This window comes from Petaurus breviceps, unplaced genomic scaffold, assembly GCF_028583685.1.
Source record: "Petaurus breviceps papuanus isolate PSGF00001 unplaced genomic scaffold, PetGlider_PUasm1.0 90845, whole genome shotgun sequence".
NCBI classification, from domain to species: domain Eukaryota; kingdom Metazoa; phylum Chordata; class Mammalia; order Diprotodontia; family Petauridae; genus Petaurus; species Petaurus breviceps.
This window is the reverse complement of record NW_027187359.1, coordinates 20,934,950-20,954,146: the sequence shown is the minus strand read 5'-3', so window position 1 is coordinate 20,954,146 and position 19,197 is coordinate 20,934,950. Positions and strand designations below refer to the sequence as shown.

General features: G+C 36.0%; 1 protein-coding gene across 2 annotated transcripts in view; it reads left to right on the top strand.

The window, feature by feature from the left end:
* STRN (striatin) overlaps nt 1–19,197 on the top strand; it is a 168,421-nt gene that overhangs the window by 131,340 nt on the left and 17,884 nt on the right. For both annotated transcript variants that reach the window (XM_069072197.1, XM_069072198.1), the window contains 4 exons: nt 13,913–14,088; nt 15,861–15,908; nt 16,486–16,607; nt 17,911–18,078. In XM_069072197.1, the coding sequence (XP_068928298.1) occupies nt 13,913–14,088; nt 15,861–15,908; nt 16,486–16,607; nt 17,911–18,078 (514 nt within the window). The remainder of the gene's footprint in view (nt 1–13,912; nt 14,089–15,860; nt 15,909–16,485; nt 16,608–17,910; nt 18,079–19,197) is intronic.

Genomic DNA, 19,197 nt, shown 5'->3' with positions numbered 1-19,197 from the left:
TGTTTGATTTTTTTATCACCTTATGGACAAATCAGTGATGAACTTCTCTAAACTCAGGTCCAACATGGAGTTGATTACTGATCCTCTTTGTTTTAGCTTTTATTATTTGAAATTCAAAATTCATACCCGTTCACTTTTGTTAGATCTCACAATTTAACCCTATATCTGATATCTTGATTTAGTTATTATCCTAGTTCATGTTCATTTGTTAAGTTTAATAAATTTATGTGTCATAATGTGTAACTCAAGCCAGGTAACAAGACACTTCTTTTTAAAAATTCTATTTTTTTCCCCAATTACGTGGAAAACAATTTTTAACGTTAAGTTTTAAAAAAAAATTGAATTCTAAATTTTCTCTCTCCTTCCTTCCCTATCTCCTTCTTGCCAAACAGTTTTGTGTAGGTTATGCAAAACATTTATATCAGTCATGTTGTGAAAGAAAACAGACACAAAAAAAAATCATGAAAAAAATAAAGCAAAAAATAGTATGTTTCTATCTGCATTCAGACTCCATCAAGAAATGAAGGTTCTTTTCTAAATACAGAGACTTAGTTAACTAACAAACATTTATTAAGTGCCTTCTATGTGTCACTCACTGTGTTAGGCACTGGGGATATAAAGAGAGGTAAAAACAGCCCCTGACTCAAGGAGCTCAGATTCTAACAGGGAAGACAACATGCAAGTAGCCATGTACGGAGAAACTATATGCGGATAAATTGGAAATAATCAACAGAGGGAAGACATGGAAACTAATAGAGGGATTGGGAAAGACTTAGCTGGGACTTGAAGGAAGCCAGCAAGTGATGAGAAGGGGAGCATTCTGGGCATGGAGGACAGCCAGAGAAAATGCCTAGAGAGAGATGAAACATCTTGTTCAAGGAACAGGCAGGAGGCCAGTGCCACTGCATTGAAGATGCAGTTAGATGGAAAGGTAAAGTGGGGCCAGCTTATGAAGTGCTTTGAACACCAAACAGAGGATTTTATATTTTATTCTAGAGATGACAGGCAGCCCTTGGAGTTTAATTTGTAAAGGATATTACATATTTAGTTAGAGGCTCCTTCAGGGCAAGCACTGTTCATCACTTAATCTCTGTGACTTTGCGCTGGCTTTCCTCCTTACATCTGCTTCATAGCATTCCTCAGTTCTTTCAAAACTCAACTCATGAAGCACCTACATTAGGCCTTTTCACCTCCCCAGCTGCTAGTGCTTTCCCTTTCTAACTACCTTGTATTTATTCTGCATATATTTCTACTTGTATACTTTTTTTTTCTCCCACAATAGAATGAAAACTCCTTGAAAACAGAGACCATGTGACTTTTGTCTTCATGTCTCCAGAACCTAGCACAATGCGTGGCAGATAAATAACCCTTAATAAGTACTTTTTGATTGATATTTTTGTCTGTATCCCCAAGTGCCCAACAGAATGCCTGGCACATGGATACTTAATAAATGCCTATAGATTAATAGCAATTTATTTGGATGCATAGATTTATGCATAAGTATCTTTTCAAGATACGAAGACTGACTTAGCAGACTGCTCGTGCAGTCAATAAACATTCTGAATCTGTTTGGTTTTATTCCACACGAACTGCTAAATTCAGTGTTTTTTGAAAGGACTCTTATTTCATTAAAAGGTCCTGTTGTATGCTGTAGCTTGATGCAGTCATCAAAGAATCTTTTGCAGATAGGAGAGTCTGAAAGACCACATCATATATTGGGAATATCTCTTCCCATTTGGACTTTGTGCACATTATACTCTGTGACAGCGTTAAACATCCTTGACAAACATACACCTATGTTGTGACTTATTTGATATTGACAGAGGGTTATTAAACAGTTATTTTTGTCATTGTAATTGTTAGGGAATCTTGAATGATCTTACCTATGAGAGATACCTTGACAGAGAAGAACTTTTAATGTTGCTTTTGCCATGTTAGGTTAAATGCTTTTATATAATTGACAAATGATAAATGCAAAATGCTCTTGTATTTTCTATGCCTTTCAACTAGTTGTGACTATGACAGTGTGCTCTTCCATAGAAAAGCGTTTGTGAAAAACTTTCTTTTCATTTTCATCAAGACTATCCTCTGTATTTGTCAGTTGTACAAATTTTATATGGAAAGAAAAGGCCTAGGTTAGTAGCTATTGGCATTTTCCTAAGCAGTTTTTTTTGGGGGGGAGCAAGAAATGACAGTATTACTACTTCTTTGGTATTTTCTCTTCTATAGATATTTACTTTACAAATTAATCTCTCAGTGCTTTCTATGTTATGTTGCCATTAAATAAACCTCTGTGTGTATCTGATCTGGTAGAGTTGTTCATGAGCAGCTAGGTGAATCAGTGGATGGAGTGCCATTGCTAGAGTAAGGAAAACTTCCTGAATTCAAATCTGGCCTTAGCCACTTAGTAGTTTTGTGACCTTAGGCAAGTCACTTAAGCCTGTTTGCCTCAGTTTCCTCATCTGTAAAATGAGCTAGAGAAGGAAATGTCAAACTATTTCAGTATCTTTGCCAAGAAAACCCCAATGAGATCACAGATTCAGACACGACTGAAAATGACTAACAAAACAGTTGCTCATCTTATCTTTGTTTCAGTTCAGGCCTGCACAACATATTTCATGACCCACCAAAGAATTTTGGTTAGCAACTAGCCATGATCAGTCTGTCTGTAGTCTGAGAGGAGTGAGAGTTGTATCTTTTTGCTATGTTTTCAGTCATTACTGGCGTTGAACAGGGACAAAGTGAGTGTAGCCATGTGCCAACGCAGCTGATGCCTGCTATGTGATGAGTGGCAACAATGCAAGGGCTGCTTCTCCCTCACTGCATGGTTCCTCTCCGGTTTACATGATGAGTGTCTGGCACTCTCTCCAAGGTCAGACACTCAGTTCAGTATTTCTTTGTATGTGAGCAGTTGCTGTGGAAATTTTTTGGTTCTAAGATTAAAGTTTTTGAGGTGACTTTATAAAATGAGTGATAAAAAGAAATGGAAGATTGAGTCAGAATATAGATTATTTAATCCAAAGTGGACAAATAGATAATTTTTTACTTATGTGAGAGACAAAATATTGTGCATTGTTTGCTAAGAAGTTATAGCTGTTCCGAAGGAATACCATCTTTGTGGCCATTTCTAATCAAAATATCCTGACTTAAGCAAATTGGACACCAATGAAAAACAAATTATAACATCCAAATTATTACAAAATCTCAGTGGGGAACAATGTTTTTTCAAAAAAAAAATAAACTCAGATAATGAGGTAGCTACTAAGGTTAGTTTTCAGATTTCTAAAGAAAGCAATTTCAAACATGATTCCAGAGTATGATAAACTGATTGCTTACAGGAAGTGTAATATGACCCATTAACTAATTATAAACTGTAAGAAAACATGAAAAATGTATTAAAACTTCTTGTACCACTTAGCAAAGTATATTTTTAAAATATTAATGTGATTTCATGATAAAAATCTTAAGTAGTAAATATAATTAATTGATATTAATTGAAGTTTTCCTTTAAAAAAAATATGGTTTATTTGCAAAATAGTTTAATCATTAGTTGGAAAGCGAGCCTCTAAAAACCTATCTGTGGCCTGAAGAAGTTTAACCTGTTTTAAGCCTATTGCCAACTTGTGCAGGTCTGTTTTAGTTAGTGCCATTTCTGTTTTCTTGTAACCTACAAGAGACTTAGTTGTTAGGGTAGAAATGTAGTAGCTTTACTTTTACTGATAATAAAAATATATAACTATAGAAATGCTGGCATACTTATTCCTTTTTTTTCCTCTTTCCTGTTTAATATTTGAGTTCTTCAAGTTGATTTGGTTTATTTGTATCTTTTTTCAAATGCTTTATTAACTTCTGGTTTACATCATTCATTTCTGCCAGATTTTGAGTTACAAATTTTCTACCCGTTTTTCCCCTACCCACCACCCTAGATTAGCAGTCCCACAGGATATCCCCTCCTCCAATCTGCTCTCTCCCATATCTTTTCCCATACGCCCTTAGACTTTTCCAGTAGGGCATGGTGGATCTCTATGCCCCAGTGCCTGTATATCTTCTTTCCCATTTACATGTAAGATAGTATTAATAATAGTATATATGTATATATAATTTCAAACATTTGATTTTAAAACTTTGAATTCCAGATTCATTCCCTTCCTCCCTTGTCACCCACCCTTACTGGGAAGATAAGCAGTTCAGTATAGATAGTACATGTGTAGCTAATGCAAAACATTAACATAGTAGATATATTGTAAAAGACTGACTATATTTCCCTCCATCCTATCCCACCTCCCACTTGTTCTATTCTTTACTTTGGTCCTGTCCCTTTTCAAAAGTGAGTGCTTCCAACTTCCCTCCCCCCAAGCCTGCCCTCCCTTCCATCATGCCCCCTCCTCATCCCCTTCCCCCCTATTCTCCTGCAGGGTGAGAAACCCTATTTAGTATGTAGGTCATTCCCTCCCTGAGCCAAAGTCAGTGAGAATAAGGTTGGCGCATTCCCTTTTGCCTTCCTATTCTTCCCCTCCATTGTAACCCTTTTCCCTTGCCTCTTCTTTATGAGATAGTTTACCCCTTTCTGTCTCTCTCCATCTCCTCTCATTATATTCCCCTCTCCCCTCTTAATTTCTCCTTTTAAGTATCATCCCTTCCTATTAAATTGGTCCTGTGCCCTCTATCTATGTATACCTGTAAGCATATATATACACACATTCACACATGTATTCATATGCCTGCATACCCTCCGATATAGACACACACACACACATACACATATATATTCCCTTCAACTATTTTCATACTGAGAAAAGTTTCATCAGTTACAATTATCAATTTTCCATGTAGGAATGTTAATAGTTCAGCTTTGATCAGTGGCTTATGATTTCTTTTCCCTGTTTACCTTCTCAGGCTTCTCTTGCTTCTTGTATCTGGATGTCAAATTTTCTATTCAACTCTGGTTTTTTCATTAAGAATGCTTAAAAGTCCCCTATTCCACTGAATGACCATATTTTCCCCTGAAAGATGATACTCAGTTTTTCTGGGTAGGTAATTCTTGGTTTTAATCCCAGCTCCTCTGCCCTCTGAAATATCCTGTTACAGGCCCTTCGATCCCTCAGTGTAGAAGCTGCCAGATCCTATGTTATCCTGATTTGTGTTTCCATAATATTCAAATTGTTTCTTCCTGGCTGCTCATAATATTCTCTCATTGATCTGGGAATTCCAGAACCTGGCTATGATATCCTAGGAGTTTTCTTTTTGGGATCTTTTTCAGGAGGTGATGGGTAGATTCTTTCAACCTCTATTTTGCCTTCTGGTTTTAAAACATCAGGGCAGTTTTCCTTGAGAATTTCTTGGAGGAAGATTTCTAGGTTCTTTCCCTGATCATGGCTTTCAGGTGGTGCAATAACTTTAAAATTATCTCTCCTGGATCTATTTTCCAGGTCAGTGGTTTTTCCCATGAGATATTTCACATTGCCTTCTATTCTATAATTTGTTTGGATCTGTTTAACATCATCTTGATTTCTCTTAAAGTCACTAGCTTCTCTTTGCTCCAATCTAAATCTGAGGGAATGATTCTCCTCATTGAGCTTTTGAGATTCTTTTTCCATCTGGCAAATTGGGCTTTTCAAGGTATTCTTCTCCTCATTGCCTTTTTGAGCCTTGAGCCTCTTTTGCGAATTGAATCAGTCTATTTTTTAAGATATTATTTTCCTCAATGAGGCTGTTGACTCTAAGTTTGTAATTTTCTTGCATCGTTCTCATTTCTCTTCCCAATTTTTCCTCCACTTCTATTATCTGTTTCTTAAGGTCCTCTATGGCCTGTAACCAGCTCATATTTTCCTTGGAAGCTTTGGTGCAGGAGTTCTGACTTCACTGTCTTCCTCCTGTTCCATGCTTTTTGTCCCCAAAATAGGAGTCTGATGTTGAAGTCTTCTGTTTTTTTTTTTTACTTCCTTTGCCTGGTCATGTCGCCCCTCAGTCACTTGACCCCGGGGCTTTTTGCCATAGTAGAACTCTGCCACCAGACAGGGGAGCTTTCGTCCCAAACACTGGGCTTTTCTCAGCTGCCAGAGGTATTAGTTGGGTGCCCTCTTTGAGGCCTCCACATGCTCTGGCAAGCTGGTCACGCACCCCAGGACCTCTACCCTAGACTGCAATCTAGATCCATGCATGTTAAAGCAAGAGCGATTACCCCTCAGACTGGTCACTTGGTCCCCCTACACTCTGCAGGCCAGGAGCTGAAGCCAAGGCATCTCAGGGGCTTCTTGCCTTGGGGGCAAAAGCTGACTCACTCCCACCTACTGGGTCCCCAAATCCAGCCAGCATTGACCTCTCACTTTGTCCTTCGCATCTATGTGTTGATGCATCTGGAAACGGCCACAGCTGCTGGTGATCTGGGGTCCCTCCAGCCGGCCACTGGTCAGGCCTGCCCTGGGGCTAAAACCTCCAGCTCAGCAGGCCTGGGCTCAGCTCCCAGAGCGCTGTTCTGGATGATTTCTGCCAGCCTGCCTGGCTGTCCTCAGTGGGAGGTTAGCTTCTCTGTGTAATTTTGTGGGTTCTGCAGCTCCAAAGTTTGTTCAGAGTCCCCTTTTACATGAATTGGGGAAGGTGGAAGCCGGAGCCCCGCAGAGGTCCTGCTTCTACTCCGCCATCTTGACTTTTCCCCCCTGGTTTATTTGTATCAACCTGGATTCTGCTAACCCATTTTTCCCTCCCCCAGTGTTATGTCTCCCATACTGTTCATAATCTTTTGCTATTCTCTGTAATTAAAGAAATTGATATCTTTTGTTTCTATATCATTCATGTTTCTCAAAATACCATCCTTTGTCCATTTTTCTTTCCAGAGGCATCTTTTATAACAAAGAATAAAAAAGAGGGAAAAAAGTTAAGCAAAATTAATCAGTAAAATGCTAGAAAGAAACTAGTTTTATTATACTCATAGTCCTCTATCTCTGTGATGAAAAGGGGAAAGTGGCTTCTTATGTCTCTTTTTGGGGACCAGTTTTGTTATTATAATTTTCTAGGATTCATTTTTTTATAGTTTTGTTGTTGTTCTTTCCGTTTACATTGTGGTAGCCCCATATATTATTTTCCTAGTTCTGCTTATTTCACTTTGCATCACTTCATATGTATGCCTTTTCGGATTGTACTGGGGGCATTAAAACTTCACAACCAAATGCAGAAAAAAACAGAAAAATTAAATGCACCCATTTTAGATCATAATGCAATAAAAATTATATTTAATAAAAGGTTGCATAAGCATAGGCTAAAAGCTAATTGGAAGCTAAGTAATCTAATCCTCAAAAATGAATTGGTCAAAGAACAAATCATAGAAACAGTAATTTCATTAAGGAAAATGACAATGAGGCAACCTTTCAAAATTTGTGGGATGCAGCCAAAGCAATATTTAGGGGAAATTTTATATCTCTAAATGTGTATAACAATAAAGGAGAGAAAGCAAATCAATGAATTGGGCATGTAAAAAAAAAAGAAAACTTAAAAATAACCAATTAAACCACAAGTGGAGATGGTGAAAATCAAAGGAGAGATGAATAAAATTGAAAATAAAGTAAAAAAAACTTTGAAATATAAATAAAACTGAACGCTGATTTTATGAATCAATAAAATTGATAAAATCAATAAAATAGGTAAACATTGATCAATTCAAATGAAAAAAAGAAGAAAGCCAAATTACCAATATCAAAAATGAAAAGGGTGAACTGCCCCACCAATGAAGATGAAATTAAAGCAATTATTAAGAGTTATTTTGTCCAATTATATGTCAATAAAATGACTAAGTGAAATGGATGAACATTTACAAAAAGAAATAAACTACTGGGGCAGCTAGGTGGCTCAGTAAATAGAGCATCAGCCTTGGAGTTAGGACCACCTCAGTTCAAATCCGATGTCAGACACTTGACACACTTACTAGATATGTGACATTGGGCAAGTCACTTAACCCCAATTACCTTGCCTTCCCCCTCCAAAAAAATAAACTACCCACTTAACAGAAGAGGAAATAGAATATTTAAATAACCTTATGTTAGAAAAAGAAATTGAAGAAGCCATCACTGAGCTCCCTCAGAAAAAATCCCCAGTATCAGATGGATATTTAAAGAGCAATTAATCCCAGTACTATTTTAGGTATTTGAAAAGCATTGGTAAAGGAGGAATCCTACCAAATTCCTTTTATGAAAGAAAAAATGCTTTTGATACCTAAACCAAAGAGCAAAAACAGAGAAAGAAAACTATAGACCAGTTTCCTTCATGAATATTGATGCAAGAATCTTAAATATTAAATAGAAGAAAGGAGATTATAGCAATTTATCATAAAGATCATATACTGTAACCAGCTGGGATTTATGCCAGGAATACAAGACTAGATCAGTATTAGGAAAACTAAGATGTCAATAACAACAAAAATCATGCAATAAATGCAGAGAAAGCCTTTAACAAAATAAAAATTGTTTCCTAATAATAACACTTTACAGGGGTGGCTAGGTGGGACAGTGCATAGAACACTAGCCCTGGAGTCAGGAGGACCTGACTTCAAATCTGGCCCCATACACTTAACAGAAAAAACTAGGTGTGTGACTTTGGGCAAGTCACTTAACCCCAATTGCCCTGCCTTCCCCCTTCCAAAAAACACTTTGCAAGCAGGGAATCAATTGAACCTTTTTTTTTTTAAACTTTAATTTATTAATTTGTTTTGTTTCCTTTTAGTTTACAGGATTCAATTCCACAATTCCTTGAATTTCACATTTTGTCCCCCTCCCTCCCTTCCCCCCCATGGCGGCTTATTATCAAGTATAGGATCTGTAAATACTTTCACATTATACAATGGTCAGGTTATAAGGATGGATTGTACCAGCTGGAATGAAAAATGGTAAAGAGGACATAAAATCAAATAAGAGAACGAAAAAGATCAGGTATTTTGCTTCCACCTGGATATAAATTTAGTTCTTTCTAGTTCTTTCTCTGGATGCATGTTTTTCTCTCCATCATGCGTCTTTTGGGATTGACTTATATCCCTGTATTGTTGAGAAGAGTCCAGTCTATCAAAGTTGGTCATCACACATACGTTGTGTCTGTAATTGTGTACAAATTCCTCCTGGTTCTACTCTTCTCACTCAGCATCAGTTCTTTTAAGCCTCTCCAGGTAAATATGAAGACCGCCTGCTCCCCGTTTGTTATGGCGCAATGGTATTCCATAACATGCATATACCACAACTTGTTCAGCCATTCCCCAATTGATGGGCACCCCCTTAATTTCCAATTCTTTGCCACAACAAAAAGAGCTGCTATAAACATTTTTGTACATATGGGTCTTTCTCCCATTTCTATAATCTCTTTGGGATGTAACCCTAGGAGTGGTATTGCTGTATCAAAGGGTATGAAAGTATTTATAGCCCTTTGGGCATAATTCCAGATAGCTCTCCAGAAAGGCTGGATCAGTTCACAACTCCACCAACAATGCATTAGTGTTCCAGTTTGCCCACATCCTCTCCAGCATTTGTCATTTTCCTGTTTTGTCATCTTAGCCAATCTGACTGGTGAGATGTGGTACCTCAGAGTTGTTTTGATTTGCATTTCTCTAATCAATAGTGAATTAGAGCATTTCTTCATGTGCTTATAGATAGCTTTAATTTCTTTCTCCGAAAACTGCCTGTTCATATCCTTTGACCATTTATCAATTGGGGAATGACTTGTATTCTTATACATTTGACTCAATTCTCTGTATATTTTAGAGATGAGTCCTTTGTCAGAGACATAGGTTGTAAAGATTCTTTCCCAATTTCCCACCTCCCTCTTAATCTTGGTTTACATTGGCTTTATTTGTACAGAAACTTTTCAATTTCATGTAGTCAAAATTATCCATTTTACATTTTATAATGTTCTCTAATTCCTGTTTCGTCATAAAGTCATTCCCTCTCCACAAGTCTGATAGGTAAACTATTCCTTGTTTTAGCAGACTGCTTACAGTATCAACCTTTATACCTAGATCATGAACCCATTTAGACTTGATTTTGGTATATGGTGTTAGATAATGGTCTATGTCCAGTTTCTGCCATACTATATTCCAGTTTTCCCAGCAGTTTTTGTCAAACAGTGAGTTCTTATCCCAAAAACCAGGGTCTGGGGGTTTATCAAACAATACATTACTGTAGTCGTTGACTTCTGAATCTCGTGTGCCTAATCTATTCCATAGATCCACTTCTCTATTTCTAAGCCAGTACCAGGTAGTTTTGATGACTGCTGCTTTATAGTACAGATTGAAATCTGGTAAAGCTAGTCCACCTTCCCTAGCATTTTTTTTTCATTAATTCCCTTGATATTCTGGACCGTTTATTCTTCCAGATGAATTTTGTTACTATTTTTTCTAACTCTATAAAGTAGTTTTTTGGTCAATTAATTGGTATGGCACTAAATATATAATTTAATTTAGGTAAAATTGTCATTTTTATTATATTAGCTCGACCCAGCCATGAGCAATTGATATTTTTCCAATTAGTTAGATCTGACTTTATTTGTGTGAAAAGTGTTTTGTAGTTATGATCATACAGGTCCTGGGTTTGTTTTGGCAGGTAGATTCCCAAATATTTTATAATGTCTACAGTAACTTTAAATGGGATTTCTCTTTCTACTTCTTGCTGTTGAATTTCATTGGAAATATATACCGTGTTTCCCTGATAATAAGACCTATCCTGAAAATAAGCCCTCCCCTTACTGTGTAAGATTCCTCTAAAATAAGCCCTCCCCCGAAAATAAGCCCTATTGAGATTGCTACTGTAGTGAAGGTGATCCCCTGCGCTACACGCTACATTACCGTACCCTCTATATGCACCGTCCCCCCCGCCCCCCTGTGAAATGCACGCTGCGCTCCGAGCTGCATCCAATCAGAGCTGCAGCAGTGAGCGCGTCATCCTGTTCTTCCCCAGTGATTTGCTTGCTGGCGCCATTGAGAGCAGTGCCGTGGAGGAGAGCTGAGGCAGGACAACATAAGCCCTCCCCTGAAAATAAGCCCTCTGGTGTTTTTCTTTCCAAAAAAAATTAATAAGACAGTGTCTTATTATCGGGGAAACACGGTAGGAATGCCGAGGATTTATGTGGGTTTATTTTATATCCTGCAACTTTGCCAAATTTATTTATTGTCTCAAGCAGTTTTTTACTTGATTCTCTAGGATTAAACTTTTCTTAAGATGATAAGTAAGTATCTATCTAAATCCAAGAGCAAACATCATCTGTAAGGGCATAAACTTGAAGCCTTCCCAATAAGATCGGAGTGAAAAAATGTCCATTATCACCACTGTTATTCAGTATTGTACTAGAAATTCTGTTTATAGAAACAAGACAAGAAAAAGAAAAACAGAAATTGGCAAGGAAGAAAAAATACGGCCACTCTTTACAGATTATATAGTGGTATACTTAGAGAATCATAGAGAATCAACCAAAAAACTAGTTGAAACAATGAACGACTTCAGCAAAATTGTGGGATATAAAATGAACCCACATAAATCATCAGCATTTCTATATACTACCAACAAAATCCAGCAGAAAGAGATAGAGAAATTCCATTTAAAATAACTAGACAATATAAAATACTTGGGTGTCTCCCTACCAAGACAAACCCAGGGATTATATGAGCACAATTACAAAACCCTTTAATTTTTTTTTTTTGGAGGGGGGAAGGCAGGGCATTTGGGATTAAGTGACTTACCCAAGGTCACATGGCTAGTAAATGTGTCAAGTGTCTGAGGTCAGATCAGAACTCAGGTCCTCCTGACTCCAGGGCCAATGCTCTATTCACTGCACCACCCAGCTGCCCCACAAAACCCTTTTCACACAATTAAAGACATATAAACAATTGGAGAAATTTTAATTGCTCATGGGTAGGCTGAGCCAATATAATAAAATGACAGTTCTACCCAAGGTAATTTACTTACTCAGTGTCATATCAAACTGCTGAAGAATTATCTTATAGTGTTAGGAAATTAAGTAACAAAATTCATCTGGAAGAACAAAAGGTCAAGAATTATCAAAGGCATCAGTGGAAAAAAAAATGTAAAGGAGATAGCTTACCAGTTCCATATTTCAAACTATATTACTAAGTGGTATTCATCAAAATAATCTGGTACTGGCAAAGAGATGAATCATTGGAATAGATTAGGTACACAATACACTGTAGTAGGTGACTATAGTAATCTAGTGTTTGATAAACCCAAAGATCCCAACTTTTGGGGTAAGGATTCAACATTTGACAAAAATTTCTGGGGAAACTGGAGAACAGTTTGCCAGAAAGTAGACATAGACCAACGTCTCTCCCCGTTTACCAAGTCAAAATGGATAAATGAGTTAGAGATAAAGGGAGATATCATAAATAGACTACAGGAACATGGAAAAATGTATCTGTTCGATCTATGTATAAGGGAAGAGACTATGACCAATTGAGATGGGAGGATTAGGGAAAATAAAATAGATAATTTTTATTACATGAAATTTAAAAAATTTTGTTTAGAGAAAATTAATGCAGACAAAATTAGAAGAACAGGAAACTAGGGGGAAATTTTGCAACAAGTTTCTGATATTTTATTTCTCAAATATATGAGGAATTAAACCAAATATAATAAAAATTGAGTGCCATTCCCTAGTTAATAAATGGTTAAGGGATATGGCCCAGTGGTTTTCAGAAAAAATCAAAGCTATCAATAGGCACATGAAAAATTGCTCTATATTACTACTGATTAGAGAAATATAAATTAAAAGAACTTTGAGATACTGTCTCACATCTCAGATTGGCTAACATGTTGTTTTCACTTGTTTCAGTCCTGTCATGACCCTTTTTAGGATTTTCTTAGCAAAGCTCATTTTACTTATGAGGAAACTGAGGCAAGCAGAATTAAGTGACTTACCCCAGATCACACAGCTAATAAGTATCTGAGGCTAGATTTGAACTCAGGAAGATGAGTTTTTCTGACTCTAGGCATGGTACTCTTATCTACTGCATCACTTAGCTGCCCCCAGCTACCAGGACAGAAGTTGAAAAAAAATAAGGGGGATGTGAAAAAATTAGGATACAGTTGCACCATTGATGGAATTTTGAACTAGTACAACCATTCTGGAGAACAATTTGGAACTGTGCCCAAAGGGATATAAAGCTGTATATACCCTTTCAGCCAGCAGTATGACTACTAGGTCTATATCCCAAAGCAGTCAAAGAAAAGGATCTATTTGTACAAAACTTTTATAGCAGCTCATTTTGTGGTAGCAAAGAATTGGAAATTGAGGGGATGCTCATCAATTGGGGAATGGCAAAACAAATTGTGGTATATGATTGTGATGGAATTCAGTTATGCTAAAAGAAATCACAAGCAGGATGGTTCAGAAAAACCTGAGAAGTCTCCTATGAACTCATGCACAGTGATGTGAGCAGAACCAGGAGAACATTGTACAATAATAGCAATATTGTAAGGATGATCACCTGTGAAAGACTTAGCAACTCTGACTAAGACAGTGATCCAAAACAATTCCAAAGGACCCATGATAAAAATGCTATAAACTTTCAGAGAGAGAACTGATGGACCGTGAGTGCTGATTGAAGCATACTTTTTAAGCTTTCTTTATTTTTATTATTTTATTTTGTTTGCATTTTCTTTTGCAAAATGACTAACATGTCTTTACCTCACATGTATAATGGAAATAAAAGTGCTTGTCATCTCATGGAGGTGGGAGCTGAGGGAGGGAGAGAATTTCAACTCAAAATTTTTTAAAATGATTTAAAATTGTTTTATATGTAATTGAGAAATTCTTAACAAAATAAAAGTTTTTAAAGTCACACAGTATAAGTACTTTATAATGATATAAAACAAAATTTTTTCTTTCATACTCTTAACTCAGTAATATATTTTCTTCTTTTGTTTGACAGATAGCAAACAATAAAGATGCTTTGAGGAAAACCTGGAATCCAAAGTTTACATTAAGAAGTCACTTTGATGGAATTCGAGCACTTGCTTTCCATCCAGTTGAGCCAGTTTTGATAACAGCATCTGAGGATCATACATTAAAAATGTGGAATTTACAAAAAACAGCTCCAGCAAAAAAGTGAGAACATTCTATTTCATTTTTATTTAAACACTTAAATCACATGCTCCCACAAATATAAACCTTAATTTTACTAATAGCAAAGAAATTTCCCTGATATACCCTCCATTACCTTTCTTATAAATACTTTTTGATTTTTTTTGGGGGGGGGTGTGGTGGTGGTGATTTTAATTGTGTTCTTTTGATAGTGGCACTGTAATAGCATAATGGAAAAGTAATGGATAACTGCAAAAGAAATTATGATTATCTTTTAAGGTAATCAGTTTTTAAGGTTTAATTATCTAGATCCTATTCCTTTATATCTTCTCTTCTTTCTGGTTATTCATTTGCCCTGTATTTGGTACTAGCCTTTCCTCCTCTGCTTTTACCATGCTTTTAAACCTTTTTCTTGAGATATAGCCACTATCTCCATTCCATAATTATTTGATGTTTACCAGAGAATTATGCTGTGCGTAATTGTGCCAGTTTCTCTAGTAAAGATTTTAACAGAAGAAAATATATCATTTCTACTCTTGGAAGTACTACTGGGGCTGCTCACCTTTTCTTACTAGCCTCAGAACTTTTAGGTACATCATGCCTAATATTACATACTAGGCATCAACAGAAAAGTCTTACTGCAGTGCCTAAGACTGGTCCATGAGTTCACATTTGTAAGCCCAGAAATAAAAAGTCTGTATTTGCAACAGTGTACTGAAATATAATCTTCAGTTAAAAATATTAATTGCCTCCTTCCTACCTTCCCTCAATTTCTTTGAGAGAATTAGTGGAACTCCTTAAGAATTTCTTCAATCACCAGTTCATCTGTAACCTATTGTCTTAGCTACCTTGCAACACTGAGGTGTGCTTATGTCTACACAGCCAGTAGGTGTCAGAGGCAGTCAGTTCAGATCTCCTTAACTCTGAGGGAGAGTCTTCTATACATTATACCACAGAACAGTGGAAAGAGTATTTTGGCAGTCAGAAGATACAGGTTCAAATCTCCCTTGTGATCCTTACTGCCTGTCTGACTTTGAGCATGTCACTTAACCTCCCTGGGCCTCAGTTTCTCAGTGTATAAAATGAGAAGGTTGGACTAAGTTGCCTCTGATGTCCTTCCTAGTTCTAGTTCTCTCATCCCATAACTTGATATTTATATATTGTTTTTAAGTTGGCAGATTACTTCATGAGATATATTAGGGAAGGAAATAGAATTTATATAGGTACTACTATGTGCCAGGCACTGTGCTAAGCACTTTTACAAACACTATGTCATTTGACCCTCACAACAACCCTGGGAAGTATATGCTTTTATTACCACCATTTTGCAGTTGAAGAAGCTGAGGCAAATGAGGTTTAGTGGCTTGCCCAGGGTCACACAGCTAGCAAGTGTCTGAGTCCAGATTTGAACTAAAGTCTTTCTCACTCCATCCGTAGTGCTCTATCCAATGTACCATTAACTACCTCTATCCTTACCTGATTCGTCTCATAAGAATTCTGTCCAGTGGAAACTGAAGATTCTATAATCCTATTTTACTTCTAAGGAAAAATAAGCTCAGAGACCTTTGTGATTTATGTGGCTAGTTAGGTGTCAGAGCTGGGATTTGAACCCAGATCATCCTGACTACACATCCAGCACACTACACTGTGGATTAATCTTCTTACGTTCCTTTTGTAACAGTTTCTTGTTAGCATTTTTTGATTCTTAAAACACTTAAGATGTTTTTGTAATAGCAGTTGTGGAATATTTACACAAGACATATTTTCTTCTTTTTGGAAAAAAAAATCTTATCTAGGAGTACCTCTCTTGATGTGGAGCCTATCTATACATTCAGAGCTCACAAGTAAGTATGTGCTTTTCGACACTATATGATTATAAATTAAAATATATAGAACATATATCATTTCATTTACATTTAGTTGCAAATATAAACAAAATAGTCAACCTGAAAATGATGTATCTCTAAAAATAGACTTACCATTGAAAAGTGTAGGTGTTTATTACAATGATTTTTTATTTGTATTACATTTATATATAGTATTTCTATTATTGAATTTACTTGAATATGGAATTTCAGTATTTGGATGCTAAAACAAATTGGAGGATTAAAACATAAAATTTTCCTGAATCATCTTGTCCTCAAAACAATCTATATAAAAAATATTTGGAATTAATTTTATTGTTTTGATTCAAATAAATTACACTTAGCTTTCTTGCATTTTAGTTTAAAGAATTGCTTCATACTATTGATTTATACAATTAGGGGAAATTTAAATTATGATTTGGCATTGTATTCTTCACATATTAAAAAATAGAAATAGACTGACACATGAATCATGAAACATTTTTCCTTGAACAAGGATTATTATTGATTTGATGGGATGGGCAGAATATAAATTATTTTCTTCCACTCTCCCAAGAGGTCCAGTCCTCTGTGTAGTAATGAGCAGCAATGGTGAACAGTGTTATAGTGGAGGGACAGATGGCCTTATTCAGGGCTGGAATACAACAAACCCAAACATCGATCCCTACGACTCTTACGGTATGTTCTTTGGATGCTTCTTTTCTGGCCCCCTTTCCTAAGTAACTCAAACACACATATAATTTTAAAATATAAAAATTTTCTGTAATTACCTTTTTCATAGATGTACATGTGGACCTGTATGAAATGTGAACAGTAACTCTATCTTTATTGTGTTCTGAAGGACACCTAAATTTAGGATTTGGGGGCATCTAGTGTTTAAGGGAGAACATTCTTTTTACAGAGAATTTTTTCTTCTAGTTTTATTGATTACAAATGTTAGACTAACATATCAAGTACTGTTTGAGAATAATGCCAGCTAACATATGCTTCATAGGTCTTTCTCACCGCTTTTATAGGCAAATTAGTGTTGTCATTCCCATATTCCCTAAAGCTCTTATGGATTACAGTCAGAGTTTTTGATGTTTTCGTAGTTTTCTGAAGCCATTTTTGAACAGTACACTATAGAAATAAGAAGGGATGAGTACAATGGAAATACTAGAATGAGTACATGGTAAAAGGAGTCCATTGGAAACAATGAAGGAATGAGTAGTATGGCTTATAGGTCTAGGTAGTCATTTAAATCATTTTAACGTTCATGGCACCAAAATATTTAAAAGCCCAACAGATTTTTTTTAAGTCCCCTATAGTTTGGGTATAGAACCATGAAACCTTAGTCCCGTCTGTGACTAGCTGTTAAGTATAAATTCATGTAACATTTGTTCCTTAGGAGCTAGCTCTGTGTTTCCCCCCCTGAGGTAGGGAAAAATGTGCTTTTAAAAATATCTCTATCACATTTATAGTAAGTGGAAAGTTATTTTAGAATTATACTCAAACTAAGCTAAGTCTAAAGTAATTCAAGAGACACAGAACAAACTTAGTACTTTAAACAGATGTTACCAAGTTGGTACTAGTCATGGGCTTTTTGAAGGGCAGAATATCAAATGGTCTTGATTACAGGAGTGATTAGAGTTATGTGGTATACATTTGGATTAAAACAAAATGTAAGGTTTTGCCTATAGGAATGAACTTGCCAAACACAAAGCATGAAGGTAGAATTTTGATGACTGGATGGTGATAAGGATTAAAGATCTGGGGTTTGATAGACAGATAAATCTCCCTTTCTATACTTCTGAGACTTTTAAAATCTTGTTCCCAGGGGCATTTCATAAGAGTAATGGAAATTAGAAATTATATTTTCCATATTTCTCAGTGTTTACATTTATTTTTTGTTTTCTTTAGAATTTAGATACTTTTTATGACTTACTTAATTTGTCTCCCTTCTTGAATTTGCATGTTTGCTTCGTATTTTGTTTCTGTTTAGATCCTTCTGTTTTAAGAGGTGCACTTCTGGGCCACACAGATGCAGTCTGGGGCTTGGCTTATAGTGGAATACACCAACGTTTATTGTCCTGTTCAGCAGATGGCACTCTTCGTTTATGGAATACAACTGAAATTTCTCCAGCCCTAAGTGTATTTAATGATAATCAAGGTATGCTCTTTTTGTTTTTATTGTTTCTTAAAACGGATAGTCTTTATAAAACTATACAAATAAAATAGGGCTCTCAAATCTTATTTAAATTGAAATTTTAGTTATTAATTTTTAAGCCTAGGAAGTAGTTTTTCTTTGTATTTCTTAAAATAAATTAAAATTTAGTATGTGTAATTTAAAAATTCTAGTCCAACAAGTATTTATTAAGCTGTTGCTGTGTACAATTAAGTATAGGAGGCAATGGGAATACAAAGACAAAACCAAATAGGTACCTACCCTCCAGGAACATATGTTCTCCTTGAAGTCTGATTTCTTTTTCTTCTCTTCTCCCCCTCCCTTTTTCCTTTCCTCCCTTTCTTTCTCTTCTTTATTTTATCTCTTTGTAGAGAACTGCCAGTATATAAACTCCACATACTAATAAAGATTGACAACTCCTGTGTAATGTAACATTAAAGACTTGCCTGAGGTATTGAGAAATTGTTATTTGTCCATGGTCACACAGCTGTTATGTAGCAGAGACCAAGTCTTGAATCCAGGTCTTCCTAATTTTAAGACTGATCCTTTATTCAATATGTCTCACATACTGGGGGGATATAAAATATAAAAAGATAGGCATATAAATGATTTTGTAAGGAGAAAGAAACTGATTATCTGCTAGAGTGATCAGGGATGACTTCTAGGAAGTAGTGTATCAGCTGAGCCTGGAAGGAAGCATTGGATTCTAAGTGGAGAAGAGAAATTCCAGGCATAGAGTGTACTATGCAGAGGCAAAAGATGAGAGAGATGGCATGTTGAAGTTAGAACAAAGATTGTTTACATGCGTCTGTAAAGATGAACTGAAGTTAAATTTGAAGGACCTTAAAAATGCCACGCTGAAGAATTTGTACTTCATTCTAGAGACAATGGAGATATACTGAAGGTTCTTTAGCAGGAGAACTATATGAACAAAATTATGTTTTAGGAACATTAATGATAATAACTGTTAATAATAATAGCAGCTAGCATTTATATAATACTTTAAAGTATGCAGAGAGCTTTTCAACTGTTATCTCATTTTATCCTCACAACAATCCTGGGAGGTAGGTACTGTTATTATCTCCGTTTTACAGATGGGATATT